The 20,995-nt window shown below is 40.2% G+C and overlaps 1 protein-coding gene across 2 annotated transcripts in view; it reads right to left on the bottom strand.

Moving 5' to 3' along the window:
* Positions 1 to 20,995, bottom strand: part of ephb4a (eph receptor B4a) — a 37,355-nt gene that overhangs the window by 9,403 nt on the left and 6,957 nt on the right. For both annotated transcript variants that reach the window (XM_056397320.1, XM_056397321.1), the window contains exons 2-5: positions 8,126 to 8,196; positions 5,711 to 5,992; positions 3,928 to 4,318; positions 1,027 to 1,179 (exon numbers count right to left, since the gene is read on the bottom strand). In XM_056397320.1, the coding sequence (XP_056253295.1) occupies positions 1,027 to 1,179; positions 3,928 to 4,318; positions 5,711 to 5,992; positions 8,126 to 8,196 (897 nt within the window). The remainder of the gene's footprint in view (positions 1 to 1,026; positions 1,180 to 3,927; positions 4,319 to 5,710; positions 5,993 to 8,125; positions 8,197 to 20,995) is intronic.

The following is a 20,995-nucleotide window of genomic DNA, read 5'->3' as shown; positions in this document are numbered from 1 at the left end:
ACTGGATGATAATGATCACTGTCTGAAAATTGTAAGAAGATAGCTATTGCCTCAAGCCATGCGAAACTTAACAGCAATACCACTCAGCTGCTGTGAATAAGTTTCTGTTCCTGCCAAGGAGACGGAGCTTTGTCAGTGAGCCTGCAGCTAACTTAAGTGCTAATAAGTGCTCTCATTGGAAACCCAAGTGGGGCAACATCACAGACAATCTTGAGTGCATATGAATTCTGAATTCAACATTTGGGAATGGGGATTTTTAGAGGTGATGCATTTTATGACTTAACAATCAGAATCCACTTTATTAAAATCACCACGGTTGTCATAGCAATGTAAAACACTTATTTTCAGGGGGAAAGGGCCGCATGATTTACAGATGGCACGGCTTTTGCAATTTTGCATACAAATTGAAAATGAAAGTGATGTGCAGACCTGCACACACAATCCAGTACAAAAACAGAATATGTAATAGAAATGGCCTGATTAAGTGATTAATAATTAAGATAAAGCCTTTGTAATTAAAGTTATCAGCAATAATAAAATTGGTGGATGAAAATTCTGTATTGATATCACATCTACAGAGAACAGAAAACAGCCCCTATGCTGAGTGTCACATTGTTTCACTTCCTCTTTAGGGCCAATTCAGGAGAATGCACCGAATTAAAAAGTCCCTCTCATTCACACGTCTAACGTGTGGCTGAATTGAAATTCCTGAATCCGCATGGAGGTGTCACTTGGGACCATCAATGCCTACTTCACTTTGGAGAGAAAGCCCAACCCCCAACAACCTGTCACAAAAGACATGCATCTCAATGCCCAGCCGTGGGAGAAAAGACACAAAGCAGATTAGAGGAGCCAGGCTAAATGACACCAGAGGAGAAGAGAAACAGCACCAGAGAGGGTGAAAACAAAGTGAGGAAGAACGAGGGAAGGTAAAGAGTGAGAACAAACCAGTGGATGCTTGTGTTGCTTAGCACCTCCCTATTTGCATGTGGATTCGTGCACGAGTACTGTTGTATGCATACTCACTAGTACATTGGGTGTCAGGAGTGTCAGATTCTGCACGTAGGTATCCAGAGCGACATGCGCACACCGACTCCCCTCTGATGGCGGCGTGGCTGAATCCTGGACAGTCAGTGCACTGTCCCTCCGTGCCTGACTTGAACTGACCCACAGAACAGGCTGAGAGGGGAGAACAAATTACACATTGAATAAAATCTTCTCACACACACTATGTCGACACAGACCAGGGTCAAACTGAATTTGCAAATACATTTCTGTTTTTTTTCAGGGTACTTCGGTGCCAGATGGTTGCGGATTGACAGACCAATCCATGTAATGAGTGCTCTTAACTGAAGACAATCACAGTAATAAATCTCATAGTAATAGTCTATTCAGTGAACACACACCATTGACATACTGCTTATCATTGAATTTACCTGATTATATCTGAATGACAAAACTAATGACTAAACATGTGGGAGTCCTTACAAAGAACTACCTTTGTTTATTGATCCAAATATTGTCTCCTCACTACAACCAAAAACTTAGTTGGCTGAGAAAATCAAGGTACATCTAATAATGGAAAAGTGTCAAACATTCTCAGACTGGAGGATTTTCTGTTTTTCTCTGTTTTATTTATTTAAAAAAAACCCTAATGACTATATTAACTGATAATTATAATTGTCATTAGTTGTCCTAGTCTGAACCCATTCTCCTCTCAGCAGCTACACATTAACACCATACACACCGGATTCAATATACCGACACCCGTCCTACGCATGAATGTGTAATAAGCTGTCTGTCACCTAACGCCACATACATTCACCAGCACCTGCAGTGTTTACTATTCTGTGCTCACTGTGGCAGCTGAAATGCCACTGTAGCTGCTGAGTGAGAGAAATAAAACAATAAACTTTCACACCAAGTGGAACATTGTTACAGTCAGAACTGACTTGTTTCGCAGGGTCAACACACTGTGGCCGACCTTTTGCCACAGGAATTTCCCACATCTGAAACAAGTTAGTGGAGTGTGGTGAGCACTGCTGTATCCCTCAGCTGCTCAGAGGTTTTTATATATATATATATATAAAATATATATATATAAAATATATATATATATAATATATATATATATATATATATATATACACACACACACACGTTAGTGAGTACTTCTTTGCCAGGAGCATCCGTCCACCTGACAGGTGTGGCATATCAAAATGCTGATTACACACCATGATTATGGCACAGGTGTGCTATGGCCACTGTTTATGTTTATGGGGAAGTGGTCTTCTCCATTCAAATAACATTTTGACCACACTGCGTGTGTATACACACACACACACACACACACATATATATATATATATATATATATATATGTAAAGAATAATAATAACTTTATTTATATAGCACCTTTTAAAAACATAGTTTACAAAGTGCTTTGACAAATGAATCAATGACAGGACAGAAATAAGGTAGAGTTACAGAGGGAGGAAAAACAATATATATATACATATATATATAAGATTAAGAAATCAACCTGAGTGCTTTTGAGACCCGGACAGATAGCGCAGAGTGAGAACAATTGATTTACAGCAACAGTCTCTATTGATCACTAACCAGTGTTTTCACATTTCACTGAGATCAGCTGTGACAACATTTAGCAGTTGCAGCAGTCCATGCTAATCTAAGTAATTATTTTGTTGTGCTATCCTGAGTTCTGGACTTTTTTTATTATGATTAATATTAATCATTTTTGGAGTTTATTGACAGCTGTTATCATTTTGTCATACCTTCAAATCTATTTAGGTGTCATCATGTAAGTTCTGTATTATGGACACACAGGGAAATATACGCCTCGCATGTAGCAGTATTTATAGCCAGTTACAGCTTTACTTCAAAGATGTGGTTTAAACCTACTGATTGATCTCAACTAGAACACTACATCAACTTGACTGCATTCATAAGTTTTGCATTCGAGGGTTATGTTTGACCCAGAAAATATATGTATTGTCTATAGGAGATGTTGGCATTGCAGCAAAATTAATTTAATTTTAAATCTAGACGTCAATTTCATTTTCTGAAATATGCTGCCAATGAAGCAAATTAACTGTTCAATCTTGTTATAAAGGCAATTTCCTTTATGGTCTGGTGAGTGTTTTTTCCTCACAGCTCTCTTCAGTGACATAACACTGGAAATGCCAACCCCACTTCACCAGAAGCAAAATGTTGGAAATTATTTTTTGTTATGAAAAATCATTAGACCTCCCACTGAGATCAAACTGAATCCTACTTTCAAACAGCACACATTTTCTTGAGAAAACGTACCATTTCTCCTTGTGTTTCTGTGTTTAGCGCTCAACGATTTCCCATGTTGGCGTGATGTGGTGTGTGTGCATGCGTGTGCATGCGTGTCTGTGTGTGTGTGAGTGCGCACATGGGGGGTGTTCTTGCACGAGGCTTGTTAATTGGTCTCATTAAACAGAGCTGCTGCACGGCTCCTAAGAGAATCATCCTGCTTCTTCCCTCTTTTTTTGTCTGCTTTGCTTTGATGTTCTCAAAGCGATATGATCTTTACCCCGAGCAGCCCCCACCCCCTTGCTACCTTCACCTCTTGTGCTCCTTCTATCTTAGCCGAACCATGAGTTGTCGCAGCAGTAAGCCTTTGACCCTGCTCTTCCTTTCTGAGATAAGTGCTGCCCCACCTGACCTCTCTCTGTCCCCTCCGTGTTAAAGATGTTCCCCTCCCTCATTAACTTCCTCGGTTTCTCATTTCCTCTCCAACGCTTGTGACCCTCTCGCAGCAAAAACCACCCTCATCTTACCATTGTTTTCTTGTTTAGTCTGCCTGCTCTGCTGCCTATGTGGGTGTAGCCTATATAAATACATACTTGTATATGTGGTCTAACTTTGCCTCCTTCTTACCTGTACATCGTGTGTGTCCCTCAGTGGGCTCAAATCCTGGTAGGCAGGCGCAGGAGGTTGTTGGCTGGCCTACCCACTGGCCATCTTCCCCGCAGAAGAGCTTCGGGGGCCGAGGTCGTGGCCCCTGCTGGGCGGCATGCTCCACACACACTCCCTGTGCCTCTTGCACAAGAGTACGGGGGACAGTCTCAGGGAAAGAGGAAAGAGCACTAACCAGGGGAGGACACTTTTTGAAGAACACCCTGACAGACAGCAGGGCCATGCAGGCGCCCTGAGCCTGAAAAGCCAAGTAGAAGCCTCTCTTAGATAGAGGCCCAAGTCTTAAGGTCTTCACATTAAATTTCCGCTCCCCACCCTTCCTCAGTAGAAAGTCTGCAGCCACTGTGTCCACCTAGGGCAGGAAGTAAGAGGAAAGATCTTATGTAATGGCCAGATTCCAACACACAGTATGCACTCTAAAAAAGAACGAGACTGGTGGTTTTGCATTTAGCCATTCCATCCCATTAACTAAACATCACATATGCTTTACATTACTGAATACTTTCCACAGCATCCCACTGTGATTTTAGATTGATTTACTACCTTCCTGGCATCCATTGTTTCCCATTTGTTACAGTACGCTTTGAGCCTCAACTTGCAGGGACTTGCTCAAGAGAAACGTAATTCATCACAGTGAACATTTCATCCCTTTTATTTTTCTGTCACAGTTACATTATTAAGTGGTAATGAAGTTGAGAAGCAGAGACTATTTTGAAACCTCTCTTTGGTGGTGTGTTATCATACAGTAGATAAAAAGCTAAACATGTAAAACAACTAGTAAAGTTTGTGAATGAAATGTGGACAAGAGAGATTTACTGATATTGACTAATGGAAAGACAAGAACTTTATGGACAGAATTTCACACCATTTTTTTCCAATTTGAGAGTTAAAGGGATATTCCCGCAGTTTAATACTGCACTTCCATTAAGTTTGGGCGAGTCACATTTAAAAAAAAAAAAAGATGCAGCAGCAGCCAAAATATCTTTTCTTTTGATCCCGAGTATGGGTAAAAAATACTGGAATCTACACTTTGCATGATGCAATTCAGTAACCTATTTTTTCCATCACTCTTTGCCTGGTAAACAGCCTCATGTTTTAACCTCCACACCTTCAGTTTGTAGCGAAGCCTGTCTGTTACAAAATGTAAGTTTCAAGATCAATTCAAGATAACCTGGGTGACATCATCAGGCTTATCTGGGACTGAGATCATTAATTAGAGCAGCAACATTTAGTCGATTAATCGATTGGAAAATTAATCACCAGAAAAATCTGCATTCTCGTAAACATTTTATGTTTACAGCTTCTCATATGAGAGAATGTATGGTTTTTCTTTTTCATATATATTTCATGCTTAAAGATATCATTGAATATCGAATATCATAAGCAAATTTATGTTATCGCTTTGGGCTCTGTGTGTTTAACATTCCACACTTAGTCAATTAACTGATAAAGAAAAATATCTAAATGAATTATGAGACATGGCTCTCACAGGCTGAGTGGTTCCAATAGTGACAAAAAAAACTGATCTTTTTCCTTTATGTAAAATGGTGGTGGAGTGCCCATTTAATGCAGAAATTCAATTTTGTTATGTGTTTGTATGTTTAGTAAATCAAGATATTATTTAAGAAAAATAATTCCTGAAACAACCACGGAGAAACAGAAATAATGAAATGAATAAATAATAATGATTTCCTATATATGAGGCTGTCAATCATTTGTTTTGACCTTTTGAGGGTGGAAGTACCTTGGTGTATGGGTTCTCCATCCAGGGTGGGTAAGTGGCCGTGGCCTCATTGGAGTCGGCCTGGTAGTAGTAGAGGTTAAAGGTCTCCTTACAGCTGCGGTGGTGGGTGCTCCTGGAGGAACACTCCATCATGGTGAACCGCAGCTCCACGTAAACCTGAGACGCTCCTCGCCGCTGGATGAAGCCGCTGCGCAGCCAGTGGCTGGATGAGCTGTCGGTCTGACAGATCTGATAGGTCCTCACGCTGTTGTTCTCCTCGTCTAAACCGCTTACTTCCTCCCACTGAGAGCAAAGAGGAGAACAAAGGGTTGCCAGGTTGGACATTAAAATGACATATGAGCCCGAAATCTTGAGAACATTTTTGTGAGTGCAGTATATTTAATTGTCCTGTCCAAGACTTGCTCTATAGTCTTTATATAATTGGTCATATTAAAAGTGCTATTCGTCATAATAATGTTGCAGTTATTTGTTGGCCCGCTGCTGTAATGCACCTGTCAGAGGCCTGTGGGACAGCTCTCGCCTGGTGTGGATTATGATCCAGCCCAAATTTGAATCCGAGTTGTTAAATCATTCCTACCGCAGAGCTGCAGCCCAGCCAGTGGGAATACAAGTCTCAATTGTCAAACGGAGCACACTACTGCACACAGCATCCAAGACAGACACTACTTTCACCCCTTAAACACACTTTTAGACGAAATTGCAAGAATACAGGATGGGATATCACAAATATGTCTGAACTGAAACCCCTCCACAGAAATCTACATTTGTTGAGGAGCAAAATACAAGTGAAAAAGGCTTTCATGTCTGACTTCTGAGTCAACAGCAAACATGTTCACCACCACTATGTTCCCAAGAGCAGGAAACAAGCAAGAAATTAACATACTCAGGGCAGAATTTAGCAGATTTGCTGAACTTGAGGCTCAGAAATTCAGTTATGTAAATATGTAAATCTTTAAAAATCCATTTGCAGATGATGTGTTGAGTGAAGCAGAATACTGGTCTGAATGAATTACAGTGCAGCAGTGCACTGAGAGCCAGGTCTGAATCACTTGAAGGGAGAATTTCCCTTCTAATCCCAAAAAAGAAATACTATGGACTTTGGCAGCACATATTTCTGAGAACAAAATGTTTTCTGTGATGAAGATGCACAGAACATCCCATGGGGCTCATCTGGATTTGACAAAATTTGATAAATAGTTTTGAAAGCAAAACAGAGAAGGAAGTATAAATACAGAGATGTATGGTTTTACACCGCAGTTTTATGCAAAGGTTTGGGCACACCTTGGCAAATTTTGTTGGAAGTGAAAGATCTAAATACAACCCCTGCAGCAAACACACATTCACAATAAGCCTTTAAATGCTAATGATCTGTTACCTTTTATTTCATGAGCTTAGGAAAAACATATTGAGGTTTCTGCCAGAAAAGTTGTTGACCCGGCAGCTGGACCAGTCTGCAGCGACCCATCGGGATTTCTCCCGTTATGCCCGATGGCTGTTCCTGTTCTAACGGTGTTAGCATTGCAACGACCCAGGGCTGAGGGGTCGACAAGAGTTTTAACCAACACATGTCGATCATTATAGCAAGGTTTTAAACCACGCCACCCCAAATTCCCCAATTCTGAGGCCCGTGTGGCAGCAACTCATTAAAATAGTTGTTGCAATAAAATGATTACATTGCTTTATTTGGTCTCCTTACAAAAAGTGAATTCAAATTGAGAAGCCACAAATATCTACTATGAAGCTACCACAATCCTTTAATCCTAAAATAACCATATAGTAATCCTTTAATATCTGTAATTTTTGATGCAGACAGCTCATGGCACGTCATCATTAACTGCATCACAGTTTTATTCTCTACAGTGTCATGGAAAAACTATCCAGCCATGTTTCCGACAATGCGAAGCGTTTGATAAACTGCTTCAAATGATAATGGCTGCTGACACTATTTCGAGACTGTCAGTCTACTTTGCATCTTAATCAAAAGCCCAGACACATTTGTTGAGTATTTCTGTCCAGTTCCAGACATCTTCCTGCCAGCATTACTGTAACCATTTTCCCTCTGAGGCATCAGCAAGTTGAGCAGTTTTGGTCACTGACGCTGGCAAAAATACCGTAGCAACCACTCTTCAGTTGATCGAATTACAAATATGTCTTTTTCTGGCTGCAGTATTCAAAATTGTGGGCAGACAGTGACTCCAACTCCAAGGTTGATGGGATATATCAAAGCATCTGCTTTCAATATACTTTGAATCCCACATCCACTCTGGCGTCTCCTTTATTCTGTCAGTTACCTGCCATATAAGGAACTCTTTTATAGCCAAAGTAACAAAGGAACAGCTGGAAGCCAAAAATCCCCAGTCACCACAAGGACTGTGTTAGGAATACAGATAACATAGTGAAGCTGGGGTTACATACCTCGGGTTTGGCACGCGAAAAGATGGTCCATTTGAGATCAGAAGTCTCCGTCTTAGTGTTCATCAGAACCTCTGCGAAAAAGATCAAAAATATCATATCACTCACAGCAGGACACATAAACATGACACTCATTTACATTCAGAGAAACACCCGAATGAATTTAAACATATTCACATAGAGTGAACATATTTCAGTCTCAAGCTCTCACTTATACTGGGATTAGGGTAGAAGATGGAGTTTCACCAGTCAAATTACAGCTACAGGAACATTCCCACTACCCTAAAATTGTTTTTCCTCTCATGTTTGTTTTTTATTCCCCCCATGTCCCCACTGTTCGCAGAGACACACCATGCCTGTGGCCGCACTCAACCTGCTGAAAAGAGTCTGCTTTTGTCCACAGAGAGTAGGGACAAGTAGAGGGAACAAGGGGTATCAAACACACACACACACACACACACACACACCACACACACACACACACACACACACACACACACACACACACACACACACACACACACACACACACAGACAGACCCTTTCACTTTTTTCACATTTTGTTATGTTGCAGCCTAATGCTAAAATCATTTCAATACATTGTTTCCCTCATCAATCTACACCCAATACCCATAATGACAAAGTGAAAAACATAATTTTTTAGCTTTTTGCTAATTTATTAAAAGAAATCAAACTGAAATATCACAAAGACTTTAGTATTCAGACCTTTTACCATGACACTTGAATTGCAGCTCTGTTTCCTCCAATTTTTCTCATCATCTTTGAGATGTTTCTCCACCCTGATTGGAGTTAACCTGTGGTAAATTCAGCTGATTGGACATGATTTGAAAAGGCACACACCTCTCTATAAACGGTCTCACGGCTGACAGCATATCAGAGCAAAATCCATGAGCAAACCATGAGGCAGAGGGAACGGCCTGCAGAGCTCAGAGACAGGATTGACAGGATGAAGCCAACACTGAATTCTAAGGTAAGTTATGTCTGGAGGTAACCAGAGGAAACCTCTTCACCTGCCCAATACCCTCCCAACTGTGAAGCACTGTGGTGGCACCATCATGCAGTGGTGGTGTTTTTCAGCAGCAGGAACAGGGAGACTGGTCAGGGTTGAGGAAAAGCTGAACAGACCAAAGTACAAAGACATCCTTGATGAAAACCAGATCCAGAGCACCCCAGGACCCCAGATTGGGCTAAAGGGTCACCCTCCAACAGGACAAAAAATCATTGTCCTGTCCATACAAAAGTAGCTCAGGGACAACACTGTGAATGTCCTTGAGCGACCCAGCCAGAGCCCTGACTTGAACCCAATCAAACATCCCTGGAGAAACCTGAAAGTGGCTGTCCACCGACAGTCCCTATCCATCTGACAAAGCTTTATAGGATCTGCAGAGAAGAACGGCAAGAAAATCCCCAAAATCCAGATGTGCAAAGATTGTCACATCATACCCAAGGTACTTCAACCAAGTACTGAGTAAAGGGTCTGAATACTTATGTAAATGTGATATTTCAGTTTTGTCTGTTTAATATATTTGTAACTATTTCTAAAATTGTTTTCGCTTTGTCATTATGGGGTATTGAATGCAGATTGATAAGGGGAAAATGAATTTAAACTATTTTACCACAAGACTGCAACATAACAAAATGTGAGAAAATTGAAGGGGTCTTCCTTCTGAATTTAAGCTCTTCTAATCATGATCTATGATTACAATAGAATTCATTTTATTGTAACAAACAATCTGAGCAGTTGTGCTATGATTCACTATCCCAATAAGGGTCCAGGAGCTAAAATGCATGTAACCTGAAGCACAGTTAGGTTCAGGTGAAGGTACTTCATTTCGAGGGAGGACACCCCCCCCCCTCGAGCTGTCTTAGCAGATTGTCTCTGTTAAATGATGACTCATATTTATACTGATGGGGTGAGGTTTCTGTCACACACTGGCTTTTAGAGCGCGACGTGTTTCCCCGCAGAAGCTCATCTCAAGGGTCAGGCAGTTTGGTTTTACCAATAAACAGGATTTAATGCAACTCTCCTGTGCGCCATGATCAAGGAGAGAGGTTGCATGAAAATGGATCCTGGAGGAAATGGGGGTTTCAGTGAGAGTTTATCATTGGGGTTATTAAGATGTTTTGTTGAATTAGGCTACCAATATAAAGTTCGGCAGTAAAGTCAGTATCCCATATCCTCACTAACACACACTCTACACACTCTACACACACACACACACACACACACACACACACACACACACACACACACACACACACACACACACACACATAGACAAACATAATACTACATCCACCTCAAAAAATAGCATCTTTCCTCTGGTTTCTTTTATGGTTCAATTTTTCTGAAATTGCCGTCTCTACAGGTTTGTATTTTTTCATCACGTCATTGATTTTAGAGATAACGCTTCACATAAAAAATGCCTGAAACCCACTGAAATCTATAATTTAATAATAATAAGACTCAGTTCCTTGTGTCGTTGCCTGTTTATTTAACTGTAACTGGCAAACTCTGTGCATTAATCGGTTTTTACATTCGTTAAAAAATTATCTGAGAAACGTTTCATTCCAAATCCTGGACGTGTTGATTCCAGTTCCTACTTGTTTTGACATGTTGCTTTGTTGTGCATGTGTGTCACAATCAAGTGTCAAGTGATTTTATTTTGTTTCCATCTGTGTTCATACAAATGTGCGAATAAATAGCCCTGTAGTTCTTCCTTAATAGAAGAAGAGACTTCATCTATTGGTTTAATAATGGCATTTGGCTTTTATCAAGTTCCAGTAATACTGGTTTACATTTTCACAGATACAATTTGTTAGGTTACCTTCATGCTGAAAATTAAAATGCATTGCACAGAATACAGTTTACAGTACCTCAACTACAAATGATTCCTACTGTCAAATTGATAAATTCAATTTCATGAACCCAAAGCTTAAGTCATGGAGAAATGGGTGTTCCATTAATTGATTGTTTGATTGACACAACAGTTGATCAGACAGTCTGGTTCCAGCTTTTCACATGTGAGAATTTCCTGCTTTTCTGAGTTGGTTGGAGAAAAAACAGCTTGGGCTTTAGGAAACACTGATGAGCATTTCTCAAAAAAAATAATAGATCAATCGATAGCTCAATCAATAAAATAAAAAAAACAAACAAAACAATTAGTTCCAGCCCTAAAGCATGTTACTTTTATTGCCTGTTCAATGATTACAGTGAGTTTCGTGAGGACTGCACAGAAAGACATGTAGGCATGATAAGATAGTGTTCGAGAAAACCGTTTACACAGAACATTACAAAGATATGAAGGTTGTCAGGGACTTCTTGTGCTCTATGAATATATTTTGCACAACACTGTTCAACACCAACACTTGTAGTATTTTACAAAAATAACTGCAACGCCTACAGTTTCTAATCTCTGTGATCCTGTGGAAATGAGAGGCAATCACATTTACCACTTACCAACCCACACCCCAATGAAATACACATGAAGGCGCAAAAAAATCTCAGAGATAAAACAGAATCTGACTGCCGCTTCCTACTGAGACACATGTTACAGCTGTAGCCACCCAGAGAAAGACGTCACTGTTCACAACTGATGGACGTTTAATTATTGGTGAGAGATCAGATACCGCAGACAAATGTGGTCTATTCAAGATGGCCCGCACTCAATGTGAGATATTTGGATATTCTGAGCATGTAAAGCAATGCTATTCCTCCTTCAAAATAAAACTTGTTTAACTGCTACACATAAACATTTTAATACAAAACCCATAAAAGAACAAGTGTTGTAAGTGGACAATACCTAGTGTTGTATATTAAAATCGGAATCTTTATATCCTCCTTTTTTTGCATAATGATTTCAATGATCACTCAATCACGCCCACAGCTGCTCACATTTTAGCTCCTGCTAATTTAATACATTTCCTCAGTGAACAACCCACACACACACACACACACACACACACACACACACAAACACACACACACACGTATGCAAACACAGACATATATATGCACACACAGAGACACAGAATTCATCCCCCTCTCAACCCCACTCTCTGTCATCAAGCCAAATCACTTGAATCTTTCTCGGCGTTCCACCTCACTGTCATTTTCTCGTTCCCATCGTCTGGGTGACCCGACCTCATGCAAAGCATATGAAAGCAATGAGATGACATCACTAATCATCGGTGCTGCATATGCAGCAGGTCTGTCATTATATCACACTGAGAGCTAAATGTTGAATGTAACTTTAATCACTGAATTTTCCCTCTTTATTTCCCCGTTTCTCTTTCACCATCTACTCATTTTACTTTCTCTGTGCAAACTCCCAATAAAGAAACACAAACACGCTTCTCACCCTGTTCCACTTCAAAACCACAGAAGCCCACCAGCTTTATGACAACAATCTGAGGCAATAAAGAGGAAGAAAAGAAAGTCTTCAGAGAGAGGAGAAAGAGAGGAGAGATGTGGATGAGGAGGATAATTGGGTGGCAATATTCAGGCCGGTGCTTTCCCTGCATTTAGTCTGCCTCGAGTTCACTCCAGCATAATTTAAAACACCTTCATAATAGCCATGCTTCGACGAGGAGACTGCCTGGTCTCCACCTTTCATATGAACACCTGCCTCTTCTTCATATGATGATTTTTTTTTTTTTTTGAAGGAGTGGAAAAGAAACACCACGCCCCAGGCTTGGTATTCACTGTTTATCGCTGCTCTATCATTAAGGTTTATGAGACAGGATGCGTGAGCGTGAGTGTTTCTATTATGTGCATGCATGGCCTTGCCTTTCACCCAAGCAGATTCAGGCTTAAGCCCTGTTAAAGGAAGCCAGCGTTTCCCCTACATTCTTTCAGAAGCGGTGGCCACCCACCGCCGGAAAATTGCCCCGAGTGCTAGAAAAAATTACAGACAATGAAAATTTCGTCATATGGCCATATTTAAAACCCAAAACAAACAATTGTACAGTAATTACAGTACAATTGTCCACATTAGGAGACACTAGAGGAGTCTAAACTGATACTGGCGCTGGCAAGAAGACTAGGACTGAGCCTTGGAATTACAATTATGAAATAACTCTTTTAAAACATAATAAATAGGCATTATTAGCCAATTTTTGTTTTCAGTTAAAGACAGTGAGAGGTGAGTCTGAAGTACATGGGTTGACATATCAGTATTAACATGGTATAGTTTTATTTCTCTCATCACAGCATACTGGAAAAGCACAGCAGAGGGAAAAGTACTAAGTTTTCTGTATGAAAAGAAGATAACAATGGAGGGTGTTGTACACGGTTTTCTTTTGAAATGCAAAACCTGACTTTGTATTTTTGACAAAGGGGGACTATACGGCAAACACTACACCCTCATTTTCTGTACAGCTGTTTTCAGGCTTTAGACAAATGACCTCAAAATTCGAGAGCAGGACCCATTTGATCTGAATTTTTTTTATTTTTTTTATGTAACTTCACTTTTGTGTTAACTTCAACACTGTGTGCCATTCCCCTCCCTATTTTCCACTTTCTCTGAGGCTCTGGAGTGTGATAGGGAAATTATAGGCGTACGAACGTTTGCCCTGCTTCAGCTACAATTAGACCTCATTTTAATTAAAGAAACAGAGTGCCAATTACCCTCATACACCTAGAGAAATGGAGACAGAAGGGAATAACAGGGATAATGAAAACGAGAAATGTTAGAAGAGGAAGAGATGTCGGATGGTTTGAGATTTACAGATGACATGCATAAAAACCAGACTGGCTTATCAGTGTATCTGCCAATATTACAGCTACATTCATTAGGCTACTTGCTCTCAGCGTGTATTCCTGGTCGGCTTACATGAAGTCATGACATCTTTGCGTCATTATGATGTCTTTCTGTACACTCAAGCCTTTCCCTATATATCATATCTTCCCAACGTATATTGATACTATTTACATGTAATAACTGAGTAATGTCGAGTCAGTGAAATACGGAAAGTATCTAATCAATACAAGATACGGAGATGTAATATTTCATAAATTGCTAAGCAAAGCAATCACATTTGCTTGAATAGCATGTTTGGGACTTAAAGCTTCTCCCTATGAAGGTCTGACCTGTTTCTTGGAGTAGTGAAATAATTCCTTGACAGGAGAGTTAATATCTTCCAGGTTTCACTCAGAACCTCCTGTGTTTTCAGGGGATGAAACCACCACATGTTTTACATTTTGCAAAGCCAATACCCTGAAATCAGACATGCTTATGGGATGTTCTGGTGCCTCAGGCAATTTGATATCCTCGATGTTTCACATTTGAAATTACAGGAATTCTTCTGCATTCTGGGAAATATGCTCATTTGGACTCTTGCCAAGAATTACATGAGAATATTGAGACCATTCTCATGTCTGGATGGTTAGCTTAGCTTAGCACAAAGACCGAAGGCGGAGGGAAACAGCTAGCCTGGGTCTGTCTAAATCACATGGCAGCTGCTCTAAAGCTCACTAACTAACATGGTTTATCTTGCGGGTTAAATCCAAACATCCGTGCTGGTCGAAGAAGTTTGTTACCTTTGGACAGAGTTAGCCGTTTGCCTCGTTTCCAGTATTTGTGTAAAGCTTAGCTAAACAGCTGCCGCCTGCAGCTTCATGTTTATAGTACAGACATGAGAGTGGTATTCTCTAACTTCTCTAACTCTTGGCAAGAAAGTAAATACATGTATTTATGAAAATGTCAAATTATTTTACCTACCTTTAAAAAATTTTTTTTAGTTTATTAGTTTTATCAGCAACTAGAAAAGTCAGAAAAGTTGTTTTTTTATTCAAATAATTCCTTTACTAATTCATCACCATCATTATACTGTAGGAGTGATTGTCCTCCAGCTATTACTGACCAAAATCTACAACAATATTGTTGGTTAATCTTTAAAAATGCTAATTTTGTATGTCCTTGGCACTCAGGTTATCTACCATAGTGCACATGAAGAATGCAAATGAAAAGAAAATATTATTTTCCTTCACGTGTCAGCTTCCCAGTGTTGTTTTTGTGAGTGTAGGTTAATGTGTGTGCGGACATAAATGGTTAGAAAGATATGCACTCAGTGTGTGTGTGTGTGTGTGTGTGTGTGTGTGTGTGTGTGTGTGTGTGTGTGTGCGTGCGTGCGCATGTGTATGTGAACCATGTTTGTGTGAACCATGTTTGTGTGTCTTTGACAAGAGTTGTGTCTAGTGAGATTAGACCTCAGCTTCCTGTGGCTCCTGTCCCCTTCCCGTCTCCTGTTCTGGTGGGGGCCGACTGAACCCTACTGTAAAACAAAAGCCTCAGCTACTTTTAGTACATGTCATGGCGTAGTGAGATGAAAGGAGCAAAGGTGAGATGAATAAAGTGTGTTCATCTCTGACACTTCTCTTCTGTCTTGTCTGTGGGGGATGTATATCAGTAAGTGTTGTGGTTGGTCTCTGTCCCGGGACAGGATGTGACCCAGTTAGGGAGGAAGCTTCATACTGGACAGAAACCAAAGATGCTACTGGAGAGGATCAACACTGCTGTGAATCAAAGTGACTGACCTGAACCACTGAGGATTGAGCAGAGGTCTACGAAACCTGACCTCTGAATGTTTTGGATTAGGTTTACACAGCCAGCACAGACTCACTAGACAGAATCATTACATTAATCATTTACAGCCGAAGATGTGTTTTCTTTCTGTCTCGAGTCCACACTACAGAGCTTGTATGAGGGATCTGGTGACTTCTCTTCCTCAGCTAATAATAAATTCAGTACAACACTTCAACTTTTTCAATTTCTAGGCTGTTGTTGTTGATCTGATCACCTTTTAATCTTTTTTAATTCTTGCTCAGTGTCGAATACAAACACACCTGTGCATCATAACAGCAGATAGGCTTTAACAAAAGCTTCTCCCTGGTGTTCGAACACAAAACAAATATAAATTTATACAGATAGGCGCATGTATGAATTATTGTTATTCCCTTTTAATTAATTGTGGTTAAGTAGAAGGAAAAACTGTAGCATTATTCGAGTCACACACGTTCACAGAAAACATTTACTTTAGTCACAGTGGTATAAAAGGTTTTGACCTTCACACAAAATGAGAGGTCAAGGTTAAGAGGATATGAGACATCGACTTGGTCCGGCGCCTTTTTATATTGCCGCCTACGCGTTGCGAGTTTTGACCTGTGGTGTCAACTGCTGAACAGCACACAGGCATCTTGGACTCTTAACAGCATTTTTCCCCCTCAGACAAACAAAAAGCACATACTTTAGCTGTGAGGTGAAAGATACTCCCAAAGAGACTATGCTAGATGAATAATGAACATTATGTATAGAAAGGTGACATGTAGGAACGTCTGACACTAGATACAAAGTCATTATAGGAAGTGTTTGCCTTACACATTTGTGTACGACAGGAACAGGCTGATATTTGGATGGAGAAGTAAAAGCAATAGATTTTTTTAATAAACATTTAATTCCCAACAGGACATTAAGAATGGAAGAAAAACTTAATTTTTCTGGTTCATCATCCAGTATTTTTAGATTCTTAGAGAGTCACAAGTAGACACACTAAAGAACTTCAAACTTTAAACACATATTTAGCTGAACCATAGCATAATTGAATTAATTGCCTTGTATTACAGCATATTTCAGCTTTTTGGGTGTATTGATCTGCCACTGAGTGAATTCACCTCCCGCTACTTCCAATTAGGGGCACTGCTTTCTCAAGCCCTCTTTAAAAATAACCCCACTGTCTGGCTTCTTGAGAACATTGTTGCAGGCTACACCAACTCCCTGGTGGCTTCCTGATACAGAATCCTATAAGAAGAGGAATGAATTACAAAGGAAAACTTAAAAAGACCTCTTTTTCTTTTCTTTAAAAAAAAAAAAGTCATTAAATTTTGAGAGGGTATACTGCACTTTTCACTTTTCAAAACCACTGCATTTCCACAAGCAATGCTGATTTGAAATAAAGAGTACTGTAAGGAAAAAAAGAAGCAGGAGTTGAGATGATGTCTAAATTACAGAGCAGACAAGCCAGGGCTGTGTGATCTCTTGGTGTTTGAGGTAGGCCATTAGATTCATCATTTTCACTGTAATCTGGAGACTAATTATTATTATGAAACTCCGTGAGTCGAGCTGCAACTAGCAGTTATTTTCATTATCAATTAATTGTTTTGTTCATACAATGTCATAAAAGGTATTCCATTTACAATTAATGGTGACAAAGAAAAGCATCACATTAGAGAAGCTGGAAACAGAAAATGTAATTTTCCACTTAAAATTACTGAAATTACTAAATGAATTTGATTATCAAGTCACCAATAAATCTTCTGTCAATCAATGAATCAAGTCATTACAGCTATGTCTACAATATTTTATCCCTTCTACACCAGACTCCTCTCACACATTTTTCATTCTCCCATTATTGTTTCGGCTCATTTTCTCTCCTCCCTCATCATCCTTTATTTCTTTACCTTAAATTCCAGGTCTCAGGCCACATCCACACTACTACATTTTCGTTTTGAAGCGCATCTCTTTTGCTACGTTTTTGCCTCCCGTCCACACTACTCCGCCGTTTTCGAGCACCGAAAACGGAGACATGAAGCACTGCTGGCCCCCTTTTAGTTTGAAAACGCTGGGGTTGCGCTGTAGTCTGGACGGGCGAAAACTGAGACCTTTGGAAACGATGACGTGGACACCCGCTGTCGCTCCCTGATTGGTTCTCAACAGCCTCCACTACAAGTCGTGAAAGCGACATGGATAAGAAATTACAAGCGTTATTGACCTCAATGTTTTTGCTAGCAGCTGTTTTCTACATTTTAACACTGCAGCTGTCTTTGCTGTTCCACGCTTGTAGTATTTTTTGCAACTAATCAACTGCAGACTAGACAATCTGCTTCCTTTTTACACCGGCTCGCGCATGCCCAGTGTACATGATTGCTCAGGTATGTATGCGTTTTCAGGTGAGATAATCTGGACGGAGAACGTTTCAGGGTTAGGGTTAGGGATCATTCACGTTTGCAAACGCCGTCTTAAATTGAAAACATAGTAGTGTGGACATAATCTCAGATGATAGTTATCATAAACCACATGCTTCTCATTTTAACTAAATCAACTAAATGTGTAAAATGTAAAACTAAATAAATATACAAAGATATTTCCCCGCCATACATTTTTTGTGTTGTGTAATTTTCTTCACTACACTAAACGCTACCTGTTCTTGCTGCTGTAGTTGGGAGGAGGAGAGTTCCTTAAAATGTTGGTCACATGTATTGATTAGTGTATTCAGAAAAATACGATACTGCATGTCCACAGTGCTGCCGGAGGTAACTGAATCGAGGAAATATACTTTAATTGTGCTATATTATTTCATAGGCAAAAAGCATGCAAACATAGTGATACAAGGAATACCTTGTTTTTGCGAGCTGCACACATCCTCTAATCTTCGACCTCGTGCTGTAGCCTCTGCTCAACTTAAAAAGAACATATATCATTTCTTTTCAAAGACCTTGACACTAAGAGATTGAAAGGCAAGTGCCTTGGTAAATAGATGTGTACTGCACAGTACATTTCAGCACTTTGGTTTCTTTTAAAAGACAATTTCTGTTTCTGTTCTTTAGAAGCGTGTTTCTGGTAAAAGGTTTTACTTTGTGGGATGCCGTCAAAGGCTATCATCTGTACAACTGCAGAGGAGAGGAGAAAATGACGTAAACAAAAACTCAAACCTCATCAAGAAAATGTTTTTTTACAATGGGAAAATGACACACGAGACAGTTAACATGTGTGATCAGAGTTGCCAGAAGACACAGCACATTTCAACGTCAGGCTGCAAACAGGCAAATGTTGTGTTTGTAACATAACAGAAAAGATCATCTATCATCTTTCAAAGACTTCTCACATAAAGCTTACACTCCATTCAGGCTGACACAGCGACACAGGTTAAAACGACGTATAGTGGTGTAAGATAAAAACTGTGTTTTTTACTACAGCGCCAAGATCCTCATGAACCAAATTCAGGTCTGACTTAATACAGACACTTCACTGCTCTATGCCTGGGAGCTACAACACATTATCACACTGTGGTCAAAGCTGCTCTCGAAAAACCAACTAGCCTAAAGTTAAGCTATCTCCTTTATAGAAGGCTGGAGGGCAGCTGATTGTCTGCGAGAGCCAGAGAGCTGAGCTATGTGTCATCACTGAAAAAGCACCATGGGAAAGTGCAGGTTATGTGCTTGTTTTCAAACACTTTCTCGATCTCTTCTTGAAAGGGGAAATTCACCCTCCCGTCTTCTGCTGTCTACAGAGGAGCTGAGGTCGGGGTCAGTGACAGGCTGACACCCCTGCAGGACAGACACTCCGGAGTCACGCAGAGCCGAAATCTGGGATGATCTTCCTAACCAGCAGGGGAGACTCCCACACCCGTGTTTGCTCTGTCTTTCAATAATTAGACCAGAGAGTTTGCCAGTTAGATAACTATAGATTAATTACTAGCATGGTAGTCTCTTGTGTCATTTAATCATGAATATAAAAGCCTGGGATCCACTCCAACATGTTATAATCTTCATCTCCAGGGCTGAGACCATATATCATACTATACAGTTGCAGCAGCAAAATGAACTCCCATTTCATGGCATGTGAACTTCCAAAATAATATTTAACAGGTGACCTATCTTATTCAAATGAGGCTTGATGAGAAACCCACATAGCTCCATCTACTGCTGTGATGCATCTAACAAATTCTCCATGAGCCCCAAAAATGTCTACTGCTGTACTTAAAACAGAGTTTTTATCAAAGCCTTTACTAAAGCGGAGTCTACAATTCATTTTGGGGGGAAAAAAGAAATATTTTGCCAAAGAAAAGGCACGTACACACACACACATGCAGATTTCAGTGACTAATCTGCTGTGGGAGGTGGACAGCATGAAGCTAGCAGTGCAGACTCCAGCTAAATAAACCATCTAAGGATTGACACATCTGAGTAGAGATACAAGAGAACAGACACTCTGCGAGAATTTTCTCTTTTATTCTGACACATCACACTTTTTCATATTCAACCAACAACAGACGCACTGAGAGCTAATTCTCCTCATCAGTCTATGCATCGCTCCTAAAAGCCTGGCGACTGGGTCTTTGTGTGGCGGTGACCAATATATGCCACATCTACATATAATTTAAAAAAAAAAATCTACTCATCTTCGGATGTGAAGCCATTTGTTAGAGTACAAAGAGCATCATTTTCCCCCTTCAGCCATTTTGTGTTTTCAGCAGGGGGTGGATTCAGTAGTTTACAAACTGTTTGAATTTCAGTACCACACTTTTGTAATATAATGACTCTTCTTCAAAGATTGGATAGGGTTGAGTGGAGATAGCAATCCGTTGCAATTGAAGCAATGGTGATATGAGGGAAGGCAAAAAGAGAGAACATTTTGTGTTCAGCACTCCTTTAAAATAAAGACAGGCAGCTGCCAAAAAAACTGTTTTTAATGCTTCTTTACCTGAACTGACCTGTTCCTTTTCGGAGCATGACTCCCTCTTAAAGCTCTAAGCTGTGTGCAAGCTGTAGGAGGGCAGCTAGCGCGCAAGAATGTCTCTGTTATGCCGTATATAGCAGAGCCCACTTGGTTCAGTGCGGTATATGAAAGCAGGCCCTGGGAGACATACCGAGGCTGTGTGCATGCATGAAGGTGGAAGCGAATGTGCACGTGTTCTCTAGGCTGACGTCGAAACCAAGCGAGTTGCATTTTAACTTAAAACCGGCATATCAAACACAAGATGTAGGTCAACCTGTGACGCAGGGTGGAAAAATATCCCAGAGTCGAATCGAAAAACGTCTACTGATGGTGCACGCTTCGAGCAGAGAAATTTTAA

The sequence above is a fragment of the Seriola aureovittata genome, chromosome 15 (genome assembly GCF_021018895.1).
Source record: "Seriola aureovittata isolate HTS-2021-v1 ecotype China chromosome 15, ASM2101889v1, whole genome shotgun sequence".
Taxonomy (NCBI): Eukaryota; Metazoa; Chordata; class Actinopteri; order Carangiformes; family Carangidae; genus Seriola; species Seriola aureovittata.
Note: the sequence above shows the minus strand (reverse complement) of the source record. Positions and strands in the feature narration are given on the sequence as shown.